The sequence below is a fragment of the Panonychus citri genome, unplaced genomic scaffold (assembly GCF_014898815.1).
Source record: "Panonychus citri isolate SS breed McGregor unplaced genomic scaffold, ASM1489881v1 Contig00138, whole genome shotgun sequence".
NCBI lineage: Eukaryota > Metazoa > Arthropoda > Arachnida > Trombidiformes > Tetranychidae > Panonychus > Panonychus citri.
The window spans coordinates 97613-112756 of record NW_026515543.1 but is presented as its reverse complement, the minus strand read 5'-3'; the positions used below and the strand labels follow the sequence as shown (position 1 = coordinate 112756).

The following is a 15144-nucleotide window of genomic DNA, read 5'->3' as shown; positions in this document are numbered from 1 at the left end:
GGAGGATGATTATAATGATGGAGACCAGAGTTCCTGGTGAGAGATATATGATGATGAAATTTCATGGTATTAATGAATGATAATACATCTCAGGTAAATTAATATATATTATCAAATGAAAATTACTAACATCGGAAAGTAAGTACATGTAAGAAAAAAAACGAACCAAACAAGGTTAGTTAACAGTGTTGTTAAAATGACCGCAGGCTATTCATGTTTCACTTCATCTTCATTATCAACCTCATCATCATCATGCTTATCTTCATGTGTCTCTATCAATTCTGAGATTATATAATTCCAAGAATTTGAAATCTTCTCATCATAAAAAAATATCATCATCATCATCATCATCATGAGAAGATGACTTAACTTGACCATAGAGTAATAAAACAATCAAGAAACTCAGACAAGTTTCATATTGAATTTAAGTTAATCATGAATAAACAATCAACCGAAAGAAATTAACAACTAACCTTGACCATAACGGTGACCTTTTACTGGGAACATCATATTCATCATCTTTATTTGTATCATCATTATCATGGTAAAAGTAGTTATATAAAAATACAATTGAATCAATATAATAACAGATAATTTGATCATAAGGTGAAAATTATTACTTTCCGGAAATAGATTTGTTTATATGACTTTTTATTAGATCCTTCTCATCATTTCAACTTCCTCTTTTTTTACCGTTATTTTTGCTTCTGCTTTTCCTCATCTTCACTTTTCATCACTTGCAAAGATGATCAAAAGTAAATATTAAATTTTCACTAATAAAATTTTTTTCTTCCAAATTTTATTTATATATAAATATTATCAACTGTGAACACGATGCTCACCCAGGTAATTATCATCTTCATCATCATCGTCATGAAGATAAATGTATAAAAGTGTGAGCTTTTGTCTTAAGGGGTTAAAATAACATCCAAAAAATGAATCATCTTCCTCTTCCTTGTTTCCTTATTCTTACGTTTTATCTTCATCTCTCTTCCTCTTTATCTTCTCTCTCTCTCTCTCTGTCTCTCTCTCTCTTTGTTTTCATTGCTTTGTTTGAATGATGATGATAATAAGAGTTAATGAAGATGATAATTGTTACTGGTTACTCAATATAACCGTTAAGAAAAAGAGAGTGGGAGAGACATGACTTGAAGTGGTTGATGGTCGTGGTGGGTAAAGTTACTCACTGATGTTAATTTGAGGTGTTTATTTGTTCATCATCACAATTAATGATATTTATTCAATTGGATTGGTTAATTGTTCTTGGGTAATTAACAATCGTTGAAACAAGTTTCAGTTAGATATACAATTTGAAGCTTAACTTCAGCTGACAAAAGGTGATAAAAAAGATGATAACAGAAAGAGATTACGAGAGATATTTTCTTCACCATCTAATCAATATTTTTTTGAATTTTCTTTTTCCGGTTATTTGATAACAAGTAATCACTTTCTCCGGAAGTTTATTTAAATCACGCAGGGAGAGACAGACAGAGAGAGCGAGAGAGAGAGAGAGTCAAGAATAATTTCTAATTGATCAACATCATCATGAAGATGTTGAAATATGATGGAACATATCAATGAAATTTCATTTTTCTTCTTCATCTCTCTCTCTCTCTCTCTCTCTCTCTCTCTCTCTCTCTCTCTCTCTCATCTTCCATCATCTTAATCATCTTATCGTTTTGCGTGAAATTTGTTTTTGTTTCAATAACCACTTCCTACTATTATCAAAGATCAAAATTACAATGAAATTTTCCTCTTATTCTTGATTTCATTTAATTCATGATACGATTATGAGTCAATTGTATTCTCATTTGTTTACCTGATAATCTACCTTGACAGTACACCTTTTATCCTCTTTCCATCATCATCATTAGCATCAATTCACAAATGAAATATATTTCAATTTCACCTTTGAATTTCAGCATCAATTTCATATTCATTTCCTTGTTTTCATTATCGGATAAATCAGTCAACAGTTCAACCTTTGTCTGAATACAATGATTTTCACCATTATTATTCAAAGTAATATCATCAGGATGAGAACATGGTAATGTTCATGATGACAATGAAAAAAAGTTACTTCCGTTCAGACAGAATTAATAGTTAACTGATTTTGTGAAGTTCCAAAATTATCATGAAAAATATTAATAAATACTGACCAACTAATCAAATCAATCGGCTAAGATACCATTTAATTGTTACTATTTATTATTAATAGTAATTACATTGATTACTAACCTCTAATTAACAATTGATCTCTAATTAGATTCAGTGTAATTAGTTTGCTCTGATTTACGAATAAGTGACAATAAAAGTCGACGAAAATCACCTTTCATTGATTGTTTAATTTCGTCTTTTAATTGTTTCCTAAATATCGATGAATATCGTTTAATGATCTGCGAAAGGTCAATCTATTAATAAATAGAATCAAAAGAAAAAAGTTCAAATTAGTTGAGAAACTTTTCCTTCGAATGTTAGAACTTTGTTCTAATTCTTTTCTCTCTCTCTCTCTCTCTCTCTTACCTCTGATCGAGTTACGAAAATATTAATTATATTCTGATCGTTGTTCAATGATCCTTTGAGACTTTCATTGATCCGACCAGCGAAATAATCAACTGGACATTGGATGCAAGAGACTAGATAATCGAAAAAGATATCAGATCAGTTCGAGTCGTATTCTTATTTGATGCTGACCACTTACCGATTGATGAAAAGATATCATGTAGATCGCCATCAAAGTAACGACTGATATCATCTTGAAGATGACCACCGGTCACTTGGTGATAAATTTTCATGGTCAAGGAAAGTTGATCGAAACTTCGAGTGCAAAGTAGATCAAGAAACTCGTTTTGTCGAGTCCATGAAAGTCCAAGGCCAGACTAAAGTTTCAATAAACAAGAAAAGACCCGAAAAAAGTGTCCAATGGTCAACATGATAAAATATGAATTTCAAAAAATTCGGAACTTACTGAATTCAACTGGTCAACCTCTTCGTAGGCAAGATACAGATCAACTGAATCGTCCGAGTCACGATCAATGTTCAATATCCGATTGGTAATTTCAAATAGATTTGAATCTGGGATGTTAATCAAATACTCATTTATATCACCTCCATACTCTTGACCGGAAGTTAAATCAAGAGAGAGAGAGAGACAAAGGAAATGATAATCAGTCAACATGATACTTTTCATGATAAAAATAAATTCTAAATTAGGTTAATTAATTTAATGATCAAGACATTTAATCGAAGTTAATTTCATCAGATTAATCAATTCTCACGTTTCTTTTTTTTGTCAACTTTAATTGTTTCATTTTTTTCACTTCTACTTATGGTCAGTTTATATATTAATCCTAACCACTGACCTCGACACAATTACGTGACTCATAATTAATCAGATCATTGATTATCATATGGAAATTGTTTTCTTTTTCATTTCTTTTTTTTCACTATTTTCTATCAAATAGACTGACCAATACTCATGAGAGAAAGAGAGAGAGAGAGACAATGATGTGATGGTCAGTCAGGAATCGACTTCTCTGTAATCATAATCATCATTATGAATAAGAAAATCAATTACCTTAATTAATCAAACAATTATCGGAGGATAATTAATGATCAAATGGTAAATGATTATTTCTTTACCTTATCATTATTATTGTTTGGTCAGTTAATCGTTTGATTGATTTTATGATTAACTTACTTTCAATGAACTGTTCCCGGATCTTGTTTAACTGACCATTGGTGTGAGTAAAAAAAACATCAATGATTGGTAATAATGTGAATTTATCTCCCTATTGAATCAACAATAAAAGACATGGAATTGGAAAAGAAAATTTGTCAAATTGAATTGTGATTCCAAGTGGGAAAAAATGACCAACTGACCACTAACGATGAATAGATAATATCAGCATTCAGTTCGTGATATGGTTTGACCAAAGTTACACATGAATCTTCAAATAAACCTCCTAATTCACTTTGTAAATCAAGGATTAAAGGTCGAGCAAAAAGTTTCTCATATGTTGACACCAATTGTAACCTTTGGTCACTATTGAGAGAGGTCAAGATATCGACAATAATGTGATTGTTGTTATTACCTTGATTGAGAGACAAGTCAATCCAATTAGTTAATTAACAGTGAAAAGAAATTGGAAATATTAAGACAATTAAACTTACCATTTTGAAATAAAGCCTTTTCCAATCGACGAGCCTCACTGACCCTCAGGGGAAGGGTCATTTTCTCATCTAATGTAAATCACAAAGTATCAAAAGGGAAAATGACCATTGGTCAAGTTTTCTCGTTGAAAAAAGCTAATATTTTATGGAAACACCAAGTTAAAAGTCAAATTAACTTTGTACAGAATGAAAATATGAATGATGAAACTGAGTTTCAAGTTCATTTCCAATCGACTGACCATTACAATCTAATGATTTTCATGCGTAGTGATGACCAGTGGAAATAAATTATGATAACAATTACTGAACAATTATCGATCTGGGTGAGACAATTTTCAAGGTAACTTTCAACTAAGACTATGGATTATTCATTATTCATTTCCTATCAGGGTAACCATCATGTCCACCTATTGGTCATCGTCATTGTCATTTGTAGCCATATTGTATCAGCTGATTAACTGTTATTTGTAACAATTTAACAGATTATCGTCTAGAAAACTTTTAAATTTCCGTTTGCTTTTAATTAGAACCTAATACAAATGATTGATGGTCAAGAGAAATTGATAACTGGTCATTATTAACCGTTAATTGTACTGAGCAATCATGAAAAGGAAAACAAGAGAAAAGTTAAATTGTAACTAAATTGTTACAATTAAATTAGTCTAATTACTTGACAATCGCAAACAGGATAATAATAATAAGCAGCTCACTTTCCAAGACACATTCTTAAGCTGACGATAGCCAATGGTCAGTTCATTGAAGCCGAAGGAGAAAAATACAGAAAAAGAACAGAAAAAAAAATCCTTACCTTTATCATCCTCATCATCATCATCATCTTAATCTTTAGCACCTCTTCATCTTCATCATCACACATGGAGAAGATGAAAGTTTAACCAACCTTAAAAAAAAAGGTAATTGTTATGGGTCATAACATATCTTTGTAAATGACCAATGGTCAATGATCAATAATAAAGGATAACTTTTTTTTCTTGCTCACTTTTTAATGGTTTCTTATTGCAAATGAATGTAAGAGTTGATCATTTAATGTTGTAGCCTTACCTTATGTATTTGTATGCTTGGACCTTGGTCAGTACCAAACCTTTTGGGGTGATGATGATTATGAAGATTAGGATGATAATGATAATGATTAGGGAAGATGAAAATTATATATTCTGGGAGTTAAGATATTGTATTAAAAGTATTATCGACACTTTAACCTTGAATAGAATTGTTTTTTTTTGTTGTTATTCCTTATATTATTATTACTATCCAATAGTGACCATTCATGGTTCAGTAATTAATATCAATGGTCATCATAATCATCACTGGACAAGTTGATTCAATAATCAAAAAGAGGAAAATTTAAAGTCTCCAAATGTATAAATATTATTTACTATCAATGATTTTCAATACAAATGCAATGATAATGAAAAAGTTTTTGCCTCGAGGGTAAAAAAGTTGCATTGTTATCTTAACTGTGCGACGATATTACAACGTTTGTTAGAGAGAGAGAGAGAGAGGGAGTAACGATTGACCCTTTTGGAACCAATGGTCAAGACGAGATTTTCCAATCTTTTTTTCTTCTTCTTTATTTTCTCTTTCATTCTTTGTTTGCAAGACAATTTCTTCCTTTCTCTTTCTCTTTCTTTCGATACAATCAGTAAATAGTGATGATGATGGTCAGTATTGGTCACTTTCACTGTTTTGCCTTCGTTTCATTCCAATACAAAAGCATCAAATTGCTTTTCCTTTTACTTTTTATGTACATAATTTTAGTTCTTTTTTACTTTTTTCATCATCATCATCATCATCTTCTGCATTCTTGACCCTCCCCAATCTTCATCTTTAGTGTTATATTTACTCTCTCTCTCTCTCTCACCATCTCTCCCTGGATTCTTTTCCAATTCTAAATCATAGCTTTTCTCTGAGGCCATTGAGAGGCCAATGTTATTCTCTAGCTCTCTTTCTCTCTCTCACACACTTACTATTTAGTCTTCATCTTCCTTTGCATCTTCATCTTCTTGTTCCTCCTCAATTTAATTTCGTATTTTTCCTAGTAAATAACGTCTTAGACTCTCATCATCAGTAGTATCGGTCATCGACCGAACAACATTAAAACAATTTATATACCAAAGAAAAGGTCAGGTCAGTTTCTTTTTCTCTACTAGGATGTTTCGTGCTTCCCATGTAAAATCATCATCATCATCTTCTTCATCTTCTTCTTCTTCATTTTCTTCATCTCTTTCAGTTTAGTTTCATCTTATTTCCATTTCCATTTCTCTTTTTATTTATCATCTTCATCATTGGCAATTCACTTTTACTTTAACTGAAAAAAAGGCAATAATAACATTGCAAATATAATCAATTCCAGGAAAAAAACAAAAAGAAAAATCTAATCAACAATTAATAATGATAATCTAATGAGTATTTGAAAAGCGATACAAAGAAACTAATGTGTATGATATTATAATTGATTGTGATTTAGAAACTAAATCAGACATAACCATAGAGAATCACACAAATCACTCACAATTAACGAGTTGTATACAATTAATGACTTACGATGACAAGCAATCACAGCAAATTGTCACTTGAAAAATGTGATTATCAATGGACACAAGTAGAAGTCTGAAAATCAGAGATGATACAAAATAAAGACAGAGATCATATTTTCTACATGGTAACAGAAAAAGAGAGAGAGACATCAAGTTGTCATAAAACCTATTGGAAACTGACCATTGACCAGTAAAGAAGCAAAAAAAAAGGCCAAAAAAAGAGAGAGAGAGTTAATTCATTTATCAAATGAAACTTTTTCCAACGGTCAAGTTGTGAAAAAAAAGGACAAACAAAACTCAATAAAAAAAAAGCTAAACGAGAAGCCATTTATCCGTATCAAGATGATCACCATCAAAAACCATCCTCATCCTCATCCTCATCTTCATCCTTTACTTTCAATGGTCAATAACGATGATAACTTTGCTCTCTCTCTCTCTCACCCACTCTCTCACTTTCGTGTTCAAGTGTTACTTTTGTTTTGTTGTTTGGTCACTCGAAAGCAAAGTAAGTAAAAAAGAAAGTAAAAAGTCAATCCTAGTTTTCGTTACTCTCTTTTTTCGGGTTCTATTAACAAGGGTTAATATCATTGCTCTTTCTTAAACAGAGGCCACTCACTCTCTCTCTCTCTGTAAATAAATAATCAAAGGTCACTACTCGAACCTCTAAAGGTCAGCTGACTTATGCATCATTTACCCTTGACCTTCCCTTGAAACCAAGAAAATTACTGACCATTGGTGTAAGACATAAAAAAATGTTTCCATCAATTGTGATTTCGGATTCTGTTGAATTGTTAACCAATCCTATTGGTTTATATCACAATTCAAATCAATATCACTTTCAATTATTGGTTTTTTTTTTGAACACTCACCTTGATATTATGCTTTAATAGACTAACAATTGAATATATACTTTAGGCCATAGGTCAACTGTCAAAGTTATATTTATATGAAACATCAACTGACCAACACCTAGTTTGAATTCATGTGTCAATTGATTATCAACAGAGAGATACAATAACTTTATTAAAGGTTTACAATCAATAATATTAACTTGTTAGGTTTGGTTTTTGTTATTATCATCATCAACTATTGACCATTGGTCAAGCATAAATTGATATATAAATATATTTAGATATCATAATAATAGTCAACATGTATGATCAATGTTTGATCAACCATTTGATTTAGATGATGATCTTATCAATGGTAATTTATCATTAATCTAATACTAATCTGCAGTAAACAATATCCTCTGTTGATAATATAATCATTAAGATGATGATGACGAGGATGAGGATGATAATCTTGATATGATCATCTATTAGATGACCAGATGCTTTTTGTTTAGAGTGTTAATGAATAAATCAAATTGGTCAGTTTTCCCGGGTTTAGGTTTAATAGTGAAATCATCAAGAACTCAATAGATTATGTAATCTTACTGATTTCTTTATCAATTATATCAAATTCATGAACAGACACTTTTCGCTGCTATGTTCCATCAAGAAGCATATTAAAATCTTAAAAATTAAGAGAAAGTCAGAATTTATTGAGAATTCAGTGAGTTCTTGTTAAGATTTGAGTCTTACAATGGATTGTCAAGAATAGATCACACAAAAATTTTAACCAGTGAGCTTTAAACGGGAAATCAGTGATAATATACTTTCCATAATATTTGTATGGACTTGGTTAGACTTGTAACAAAAAGTAAAAAGAAGTTGATAGAAAATTGTATTTTTTATCTTACCAAGATTTTGGTGAGTTTAAATGGATAAACTGATAAGATATAACGAGAAGATAGGTTTGGCTATTTTGATAGAATTTTGTCAAGATTCTATCGGAAAATTGCAACTATTTTGAGTAAAAAGTAAGAAATGATTGCAAGTCGGAAACATATGATGACTTGCTAAGAAAATGACACTTTACCGTGTGAGATCTCACTCTGTATCAGATCGATCAGGTGTTTCATAAGAGCTTGTATTTGGACTCTCGTCGAAGCGCTGCTGTTGCCCTGATGGTCCAGCAACTGGTTCATCAGAATTATCCTTCACAAGATCTTGTTGATTTCCAGCTCTTGATATTTTCTTGAAGTAACTGGTGATGTTATATGACTTTGAAGAGCTTGTTGACTTCCTATTACTGGTTGACTGAGACTTGTCAAGATCCATGGATTTTTTTAAATCACGTCCAAATGAATTGATTTTATCTCTCACCAATACTCGATAAACATCACGTTTTGTGAAAAAATCAGCGTCGATTATCTTCAAGGTCTCGATGATTTTCATCTCTTCCTCGACACTGAACAATTGATGCCTGTCCTGGTTCATCTTGATTCCTTTCAAGAACTCACCATCTTCTCCTAGTAAAGTTGCCACTATTCTCTCTTCTCCAAAAAGTTCCCTGGCTAATGAGCGCATGAAAGATCCAACACTTACGGAACCATAGAGAAAAAGCTCTTTAATATTCTTTGATTGCTGAGGACTCACATCTTTGATCACAGTTTCGCGTAGTTTTTTTCGCCACTTAAATATGAATAAAAAAGAATTGAGAATTAGGCAAGATCTTGGTGTAATATAAAGGCTTGATAAATACTTACATCAGGTGATTCACGTTTTGTGACCAGTAACTTGATGAATTCAGTTGTAAGTTCAGCGCCGACAAGTTTTTGTGGCTTAGCATAACCCGATGTGGCTCCTTCTGGTTTCTCTGGCTTGCTCTGACAAGAGCTTGACTGCTTGATATGAGTAATATTTGCTTCAATATTGTCAATTTTCTTGGTAAGCTCGCCAAGAGTCTTGAAAATTGATTCAACTTTATCATTGAAACTGGTTGTTTCTTCTTGTTTGATTCGAATCTTCTTCATTTTTTGTGGAGATCTTGTTAAGTCGATTGTTGGGATGACTGCTTCATTCTCTCTCAGATCTTGCTGAGGCATCAAGGTTGCAATTTTTTTCTCATTTGCTTCTTGGCGAAAATGTTCCAACATTTTTGAACACTGCTCATTATCCCCATAAAACTTGACGAACGAATGAATTTTCTTTCCATTGAAATTTATGAATGAAACAGGCTCATTTTCTGTGTAGCTTTCGAATAAGCTCTTCAAGCTCTTGCCAAGACTATCGGCTTTGATCACATTGATATCTCCACAGCCAATTTCTTGCATTACAAGATAGCCAACTGAAAAGATGTAAAAAGAAATTTATTAAAAGCTCACCAAATAAGTAAATGAAATAACTTACCTTGTAAAGGAACTGACCAGTTTAATGGTTCAGATTGATCAGTAGCGGGACTATTCTTTTGTGAATACATTGGTGAGAAATAATCTATTAATTCAATTGTTGTTGAATTCTCACTCATATCAAAAAATCAAGATAAAAATCAATAAAAAAAGAGTTTAATTTGAAAAGAATAAAAAAAGTTCTCCAGAGAATAAACGCGCTTTCTTGTTAAGGGGCCGTTACCACATCTACAACTGTTAGGTAATTATTTATTTCAATCATGATCAAACTGTGTATCGATCTTTGATGCCCAGACCTTAACATAATTTTCTTGATAAGGTATCAACACTAATTTAGATTGTATTTTGTTACAATTAATTGTCAGGATCTTATCAGTCAAAAGTAACAGTTTGTAAGTTTCATTGCAAGAAGATAATAAGCAAGCACGTTTGAGTGATCTTTGATTTGGCTTCAAGTTCTTGACGAGGTTGGGTCTCTCCATTATTTTGTACTGTTTGATTAAGGCAAAAGACTTTAGATTATATCCAAGATCATTTGCTGTGAAGAATGCAAGAACTTGACCATAGTTGAGGCTGTTTTCTTCATAAGCTATTGCCCAACTACAAGAGCTTCGATTGTACTTGTAATTGATGCTATGATAAACTACATGATTCACTCTAAAACTGTGATAACATTTAATAGTTTCTCGCCTAATATTAGATGCGCTCCCAGAGAGAAAATCAGCATTTATTACATGATCAGGATCTTGAGCACCAACGTGTTCAAAACTTTTACGTTCTTCTGAATAATTTATTGATAATTTCTTGTCAGGATCGAATCGAGTTAACCATTGGTCGATATCATTTTTGTAATTGTTCATTCCTTTTTCAAGTACATAACTTTTTGCCATTTGATCAATATGACCACGAGTCCCGTGAAATGATCTTTTCAGGCGAAAAACATTGTTTTCGAAACAAAAAGCAGAAACATCTATCAAGCTCCCCATTTTAGAGTATTGTTTTGGGATATGACAAAGTAAATGTAAATTGAATCTCATTTTTTCTTGGCCATATATTTCCTGAAAGCTTGACAAGAACCAATCAATTAATTGCGTCCCTTGGTCAAATTCTTGTCTCGTTATTTGTGATCTTGGAATTGAGAAGATGCGTGTAAATGTTGATAAACAATGGAGGAGCATAAATGAGTCGTCATCAATCAATTCTCGAAACAGTGGAATCAGATGGAAAAGAAATGTACGACATTCGGACGCTTTCCAGTATGAAATCTCACTAATTTTTCTGAACTTTCTTGATATATCATGAGGAAGCTTAATTTTTGCTACTTTTCCATCAAGAGCTTGACAAACTCGAGTTGTTTTGAAGGGCTTGAGAGAAAGAAGAAATTTGAAGACTCCTTCCAAGATATTATGCATGTAGTCAATTGGTATAGCATCAGGAACTGCCAAGAAACTAGCAAGAATATTTTTTCCTTTCACTCCTTGGTGGGGTCTACCCTGAAATTCAGCCAGTTCAGCAGCTTCATCATAAAAATGGCTAGTTTTTAGAGGATAAAATGAGTCAGATTCATATGGGTAAACAAAAACTGCCGATCTTTGCTCTTCATTAACAAGTCGCATTCCCTGGATTAAGCAATAAGGACAACCATAATAACCCATAAATGACTTTATGTTTAAATTTTTAGCTTTGGCAACACTATCCATTATCGCACAGCCAATCCTGACAAGAACTTGAATACATCCATATTTGGTGTCAACAGAAATCGGATTATCAGTGTACGAGATCTCCTGCTGAACATTTGATGAGATAATACCAAGAGCCATAAATGGTTCAACTAGTACTTTCTGCCAGATTACATCAGGTGAACATGCTTTCTCTCCATGATAAATACCCAGATTGAATATATTATTTTTCTTAATTCTGTGATAACTTGGAAGCTCAGCAACTGTGAAAGGAACCGGAGTTGTAGAAGCTCTTGACGATTTAATCATTTGAGCATCGTCAATATTAACAAGTAAAGTGATCCTCAAAGTTTCGTTGATTCTAACAGGATCTTGCCAGATTTCCTTGTATAGTCGTGTCTTAGTTAAATCAATTGTTTCTTGGATCTGAGAACATGATAAGTACTGGTAATTATTGTTCACAATGTTTTTGACTGTATCCAAAAAGTTGAATACGACAATTTCTCCATGAGCTCCAGTACAACATCGTGATCTTGCAGGGAAATCGACAATTTCCTGTTGCTGAAAACAGAAAAGAAATTTATATGTCGTGATCGTTGATAACGAATTCAAAACGTTTTTGAATCGAAAGTACTCCATAATATTGACTTTGCATTTTGAAACTATCTTGATGAGTTCAAATATCCGTTTTTGAGCTGATTCATTCAAATTGCATTCAGAAAACACTTGTGAAATCACTAGTGATAATCCATAAATATCATTGTGAGATTCAGCAATATTAACAAGATCTTGATGGGTTGCTAAAACTGTATCAAGTTCTTGCTGGGATTCATGAGAACTAGTTGAAATTGAGAATCTAGATGAATTTTCTGATGTAGTTGAATCTTGCGAAGATGTTGATGAAGAAGAAGCAAAACTTGTCTCATCGTAAGCAATTTCGGATGTTGTTGAGTCACTAGATGTAGAATTTGTTTCTTGATGGAAAACTGGTAAAGATTGATTGATTTGATCGTAAATTCTATCGAGTGTATTTTCAAAGCCTCTTACACGAGCTCGTTTACGCGTTGATGAGATCTTGTTGAACATTTGTTTGCAGAAAAGATAATATTTAAACACTGATAAGATAATCAAAATTGATTTTATATTTGATAAAGAGATTAAATTGCTCTTATCACAAATCAAATCTTTTAATAAAAGTGGAAGTAGAGGGCAATCATCTTGATCATCTATTTCCGTTTCCATTCAAAGTTAATAAATCAACATCATCTCAACAATTTCTCCAGAATAGTTTAAATTTTTTGTTAATTCAAAAGTTATTAAAATGACCTTTGATTGTGATTCAGCTCTCTCAACAAGTGATTTTTCGCTTCCTAAATCAAGTAAGTATTTCAATGAGAGATTGTGAAGTTCTTTTTTAAAAATCACAATTAATTAATTTATAATTATGTTTTAAAGGTGCTTATGTGATTTTGTATAATACGGAAACGTGTTCAGTTAAATTACGAGAGGCAAAAACTCTTGGTAGGATCAAAATTGAAAAGTATGCTAAGGATGAAATTCTGATTTGTGACCCTAAAAGAGAAAATGGACAAGAAATTTACAGAATCGTTTATTTTGGTGATCGAGATACTGGCAAGAGTTTGATCAACTCTCTCAAGAATGATGAAGATGTTTTTTTTCACGACGAACAAGAGCCATCTACTAGTAGAAACTCAACAAGATCAACAAGAAACACACCAATAACTCCTAATGATCCCAATCATAATTCCGATATCTACAAGCTTCTAGCCGTGATGAGATCTGAACAAAAAGAGGTGAAGAATCTATTGGATAAACTTGATAATGAAAATAAGAACTTGAAAACTAAATTGGATGAAATCATCGAGAAAAGTTCATGTGAAAACAGGAAAACTCGAGCTCCATCGTCATCAGAAGTCTCTGAACTACTCCAACATTGTACCTCTGAAGTTGCTAAACGAAGATTGAACCAGAATTTTGAAGAGAAATTATCAAAAATTCCATGGGAAATTATAAAAGTGGGTAAAAGGGATAAGAAAAATATCATGGATGAACTAAGATGGGAGAGACGAATTACCAAGATGATTTCGAATATCGGAACGATTCTATTTGGTACAGACCTTCTCACCCACCTTCTTGGCAGAAATGGAAAGCGGGAAAGATCTCGGCGAGAAAGTGAGAGGCCTCATGTCTTCAATGTACAACAAGAGTCAAGATTACGACGAGTTCTATCAGTTTTTGATGATACATTCACATCAGATAAAACTTGGAAACATGTAGTTCAATATCATATAAATCAAAAAGGAAGAGATGTAAAAAAAGCCAAGAAACGTCTCAGTGATGAATATACATCTGATTCAGCCACAGACTCAGAGCCTATTGTCAAGAAAGCAAAGAAAACAGATATCACTGAAATCTCATCAAGCGATTCAGATTCGAGTAATCAAAAAGATCGTGGTAAGAGAAATCCTCCAAGGAAATCAAAGCTAAAAGAAACAGAAATAATTGAAAGAAACGACGAAGAAAACGCCAAGGAAAAGTTCAAGGAAAAGGATAAACCAGATGAGATAGGAAATCGCAAAAAACACGACAATATGGAAACAGGAATAGGAAGCTCAAAATCTGATGATGTGACAAGTCAACTTGTTTGTGAGAAACCAGCAAACAATAATAATGATAAAGAGCTTACTGAGATCTCTGATAAAACCAAAGATAATTTCCCTTATTCTCAAGCTATTCCCCTAACACAAAACCTATGAATATTCTATCAATTTTTTGTCAACTCTAAGCTAAATAGAATCAAGAATTAAAATTATTCAGCAAAAATTAAATAGTCTCATTGTTAATTAATTGACAAGAACATCAATGAAAATCACTGAGAAATCAAATGGTATTTTAACAAATTTTCATTCGCTTAATGTAAGAAATTACTTGAGTACATGCAGTTGAATTGTAAGATCTTGCCAAGCACTTAACTTCAATTGTTGTACAAGATCTTTGAGATACCTTTTTGGAATCTTGCGTGGAAATTATGAGAGGGATTAAAAAGAAATTGACAATTAACTAATATGTAACTGTTGAATTCTTATTTACATTTCGAATAGTCTCCACCAAGACATTTGATAGTTTTTTTGTCAAATTTCTATAGAAATCGCTCACTGGAGATAAACATGAGACGAAAAAAAACTGATCAGTAAATGAACATTTTACTACTAAGTTCGCTGTTTAATTACCGATAATTTCTTTTTAATTTTTTGAACATTTTGATCTGATGTTTCTTAATAAAATCTCAGTAAATTCATTCAACTAAAATCTGTCAAGTCTCTCGCTTATTACTTAATAGTTTGGTTCTCGTCTCATGTCAATCACGCATCATTTTTTTGTTCGGATATCAACAAAACCTTGACTTGATTTCGGCTTATATTGCTAATTGAGAACGTGCCAAGTTGCGCCACTAAGATACCACCTTGAATCAACTTGACAA

The 15144-nt window shown here is 32.2% G+C and overlaps 2 protein-coding genes across 2 annotated transcripts; one reads left to right on the top strand and one right to left on the bottom strand.

The window, feature by feature from the left end:
• Nucleotides 1-1621: 1621 nt before the first annotated feature.
• LOC128392952 (annexin A13-like) lies at nt 1622-4390 on the bottom strand. Its single transcript, XM_053353046.1, has 7 exons — nt 4174-4390; nt 3883-4094; nt 3701-3791; nt 2969-3117; nt 2702-2879; nt 2524-2636; nt 1622-2411 (listed from the first exon to the last, which is right to left on the bottom strand). Exons 1-7 carry the CDS (start codon nt 4232-4234, stop codon nt 2259-2261), a joined length of 957 nt encoding a protein of 318 aa, XP_053209021.1. The 5' UTR covers nt 4235-4390; the 3' UTR covers nt 1622-2258.
• Nucleotides 4391-12981: 8591 nt separating this feature from the next.
• LOC128393077 (uncharacterized) lies at nt 12982-14466 on the top strand. The gene has a single exon (XM_053353199.1). The coding sequence runs from the start codon at nt 13436-13438 to the stop codon at nt 14417-14419; it is 984 nt and encodes a 327-aa protein (XP_053209174.1). The 5' UTR covers nt 12982-13435; the 3' UTR covers nt 14420-14466.
• Nucleotides 14467-15144: the final 678 nt, after the last annotated feature.

What these genes read in the sequence shown, in the direction of transcription:
- LOC128392952 (XM_053353046.1), bottom strand. Translation starts at nt 4,234, where the DNA reads ATGACCCTTCCCCTGAGGGTCAGTGAGGCTCGTCGATTGGAAAAGGCT. An exon ending in TTATCTATTCATCGTTAGTG is followed by an intron (nt 3,792 to 3,882) that starts GTCAGTTGGTCA and finishes TTGATTCAATAG; the next exon opens with GGAGATAAATTCACATTATT. An exon ending in CCGGGAACAGTTCATTGAAA is followed by an intron (nt 3,118 to 3,700) that starts GTAAGTTAATCA and finishes CTTCCGGTCAAG; the next exon opens with AGTATGGAGGTGATATAAAT.
- LOC128393077 (XM_053353199.1), top strand. Translation starts at nt 13,436, where the DNA reads ATGAGATCTGAACAAAAAGAGGTGAAGAATCTATTGGATAAACTTGAT.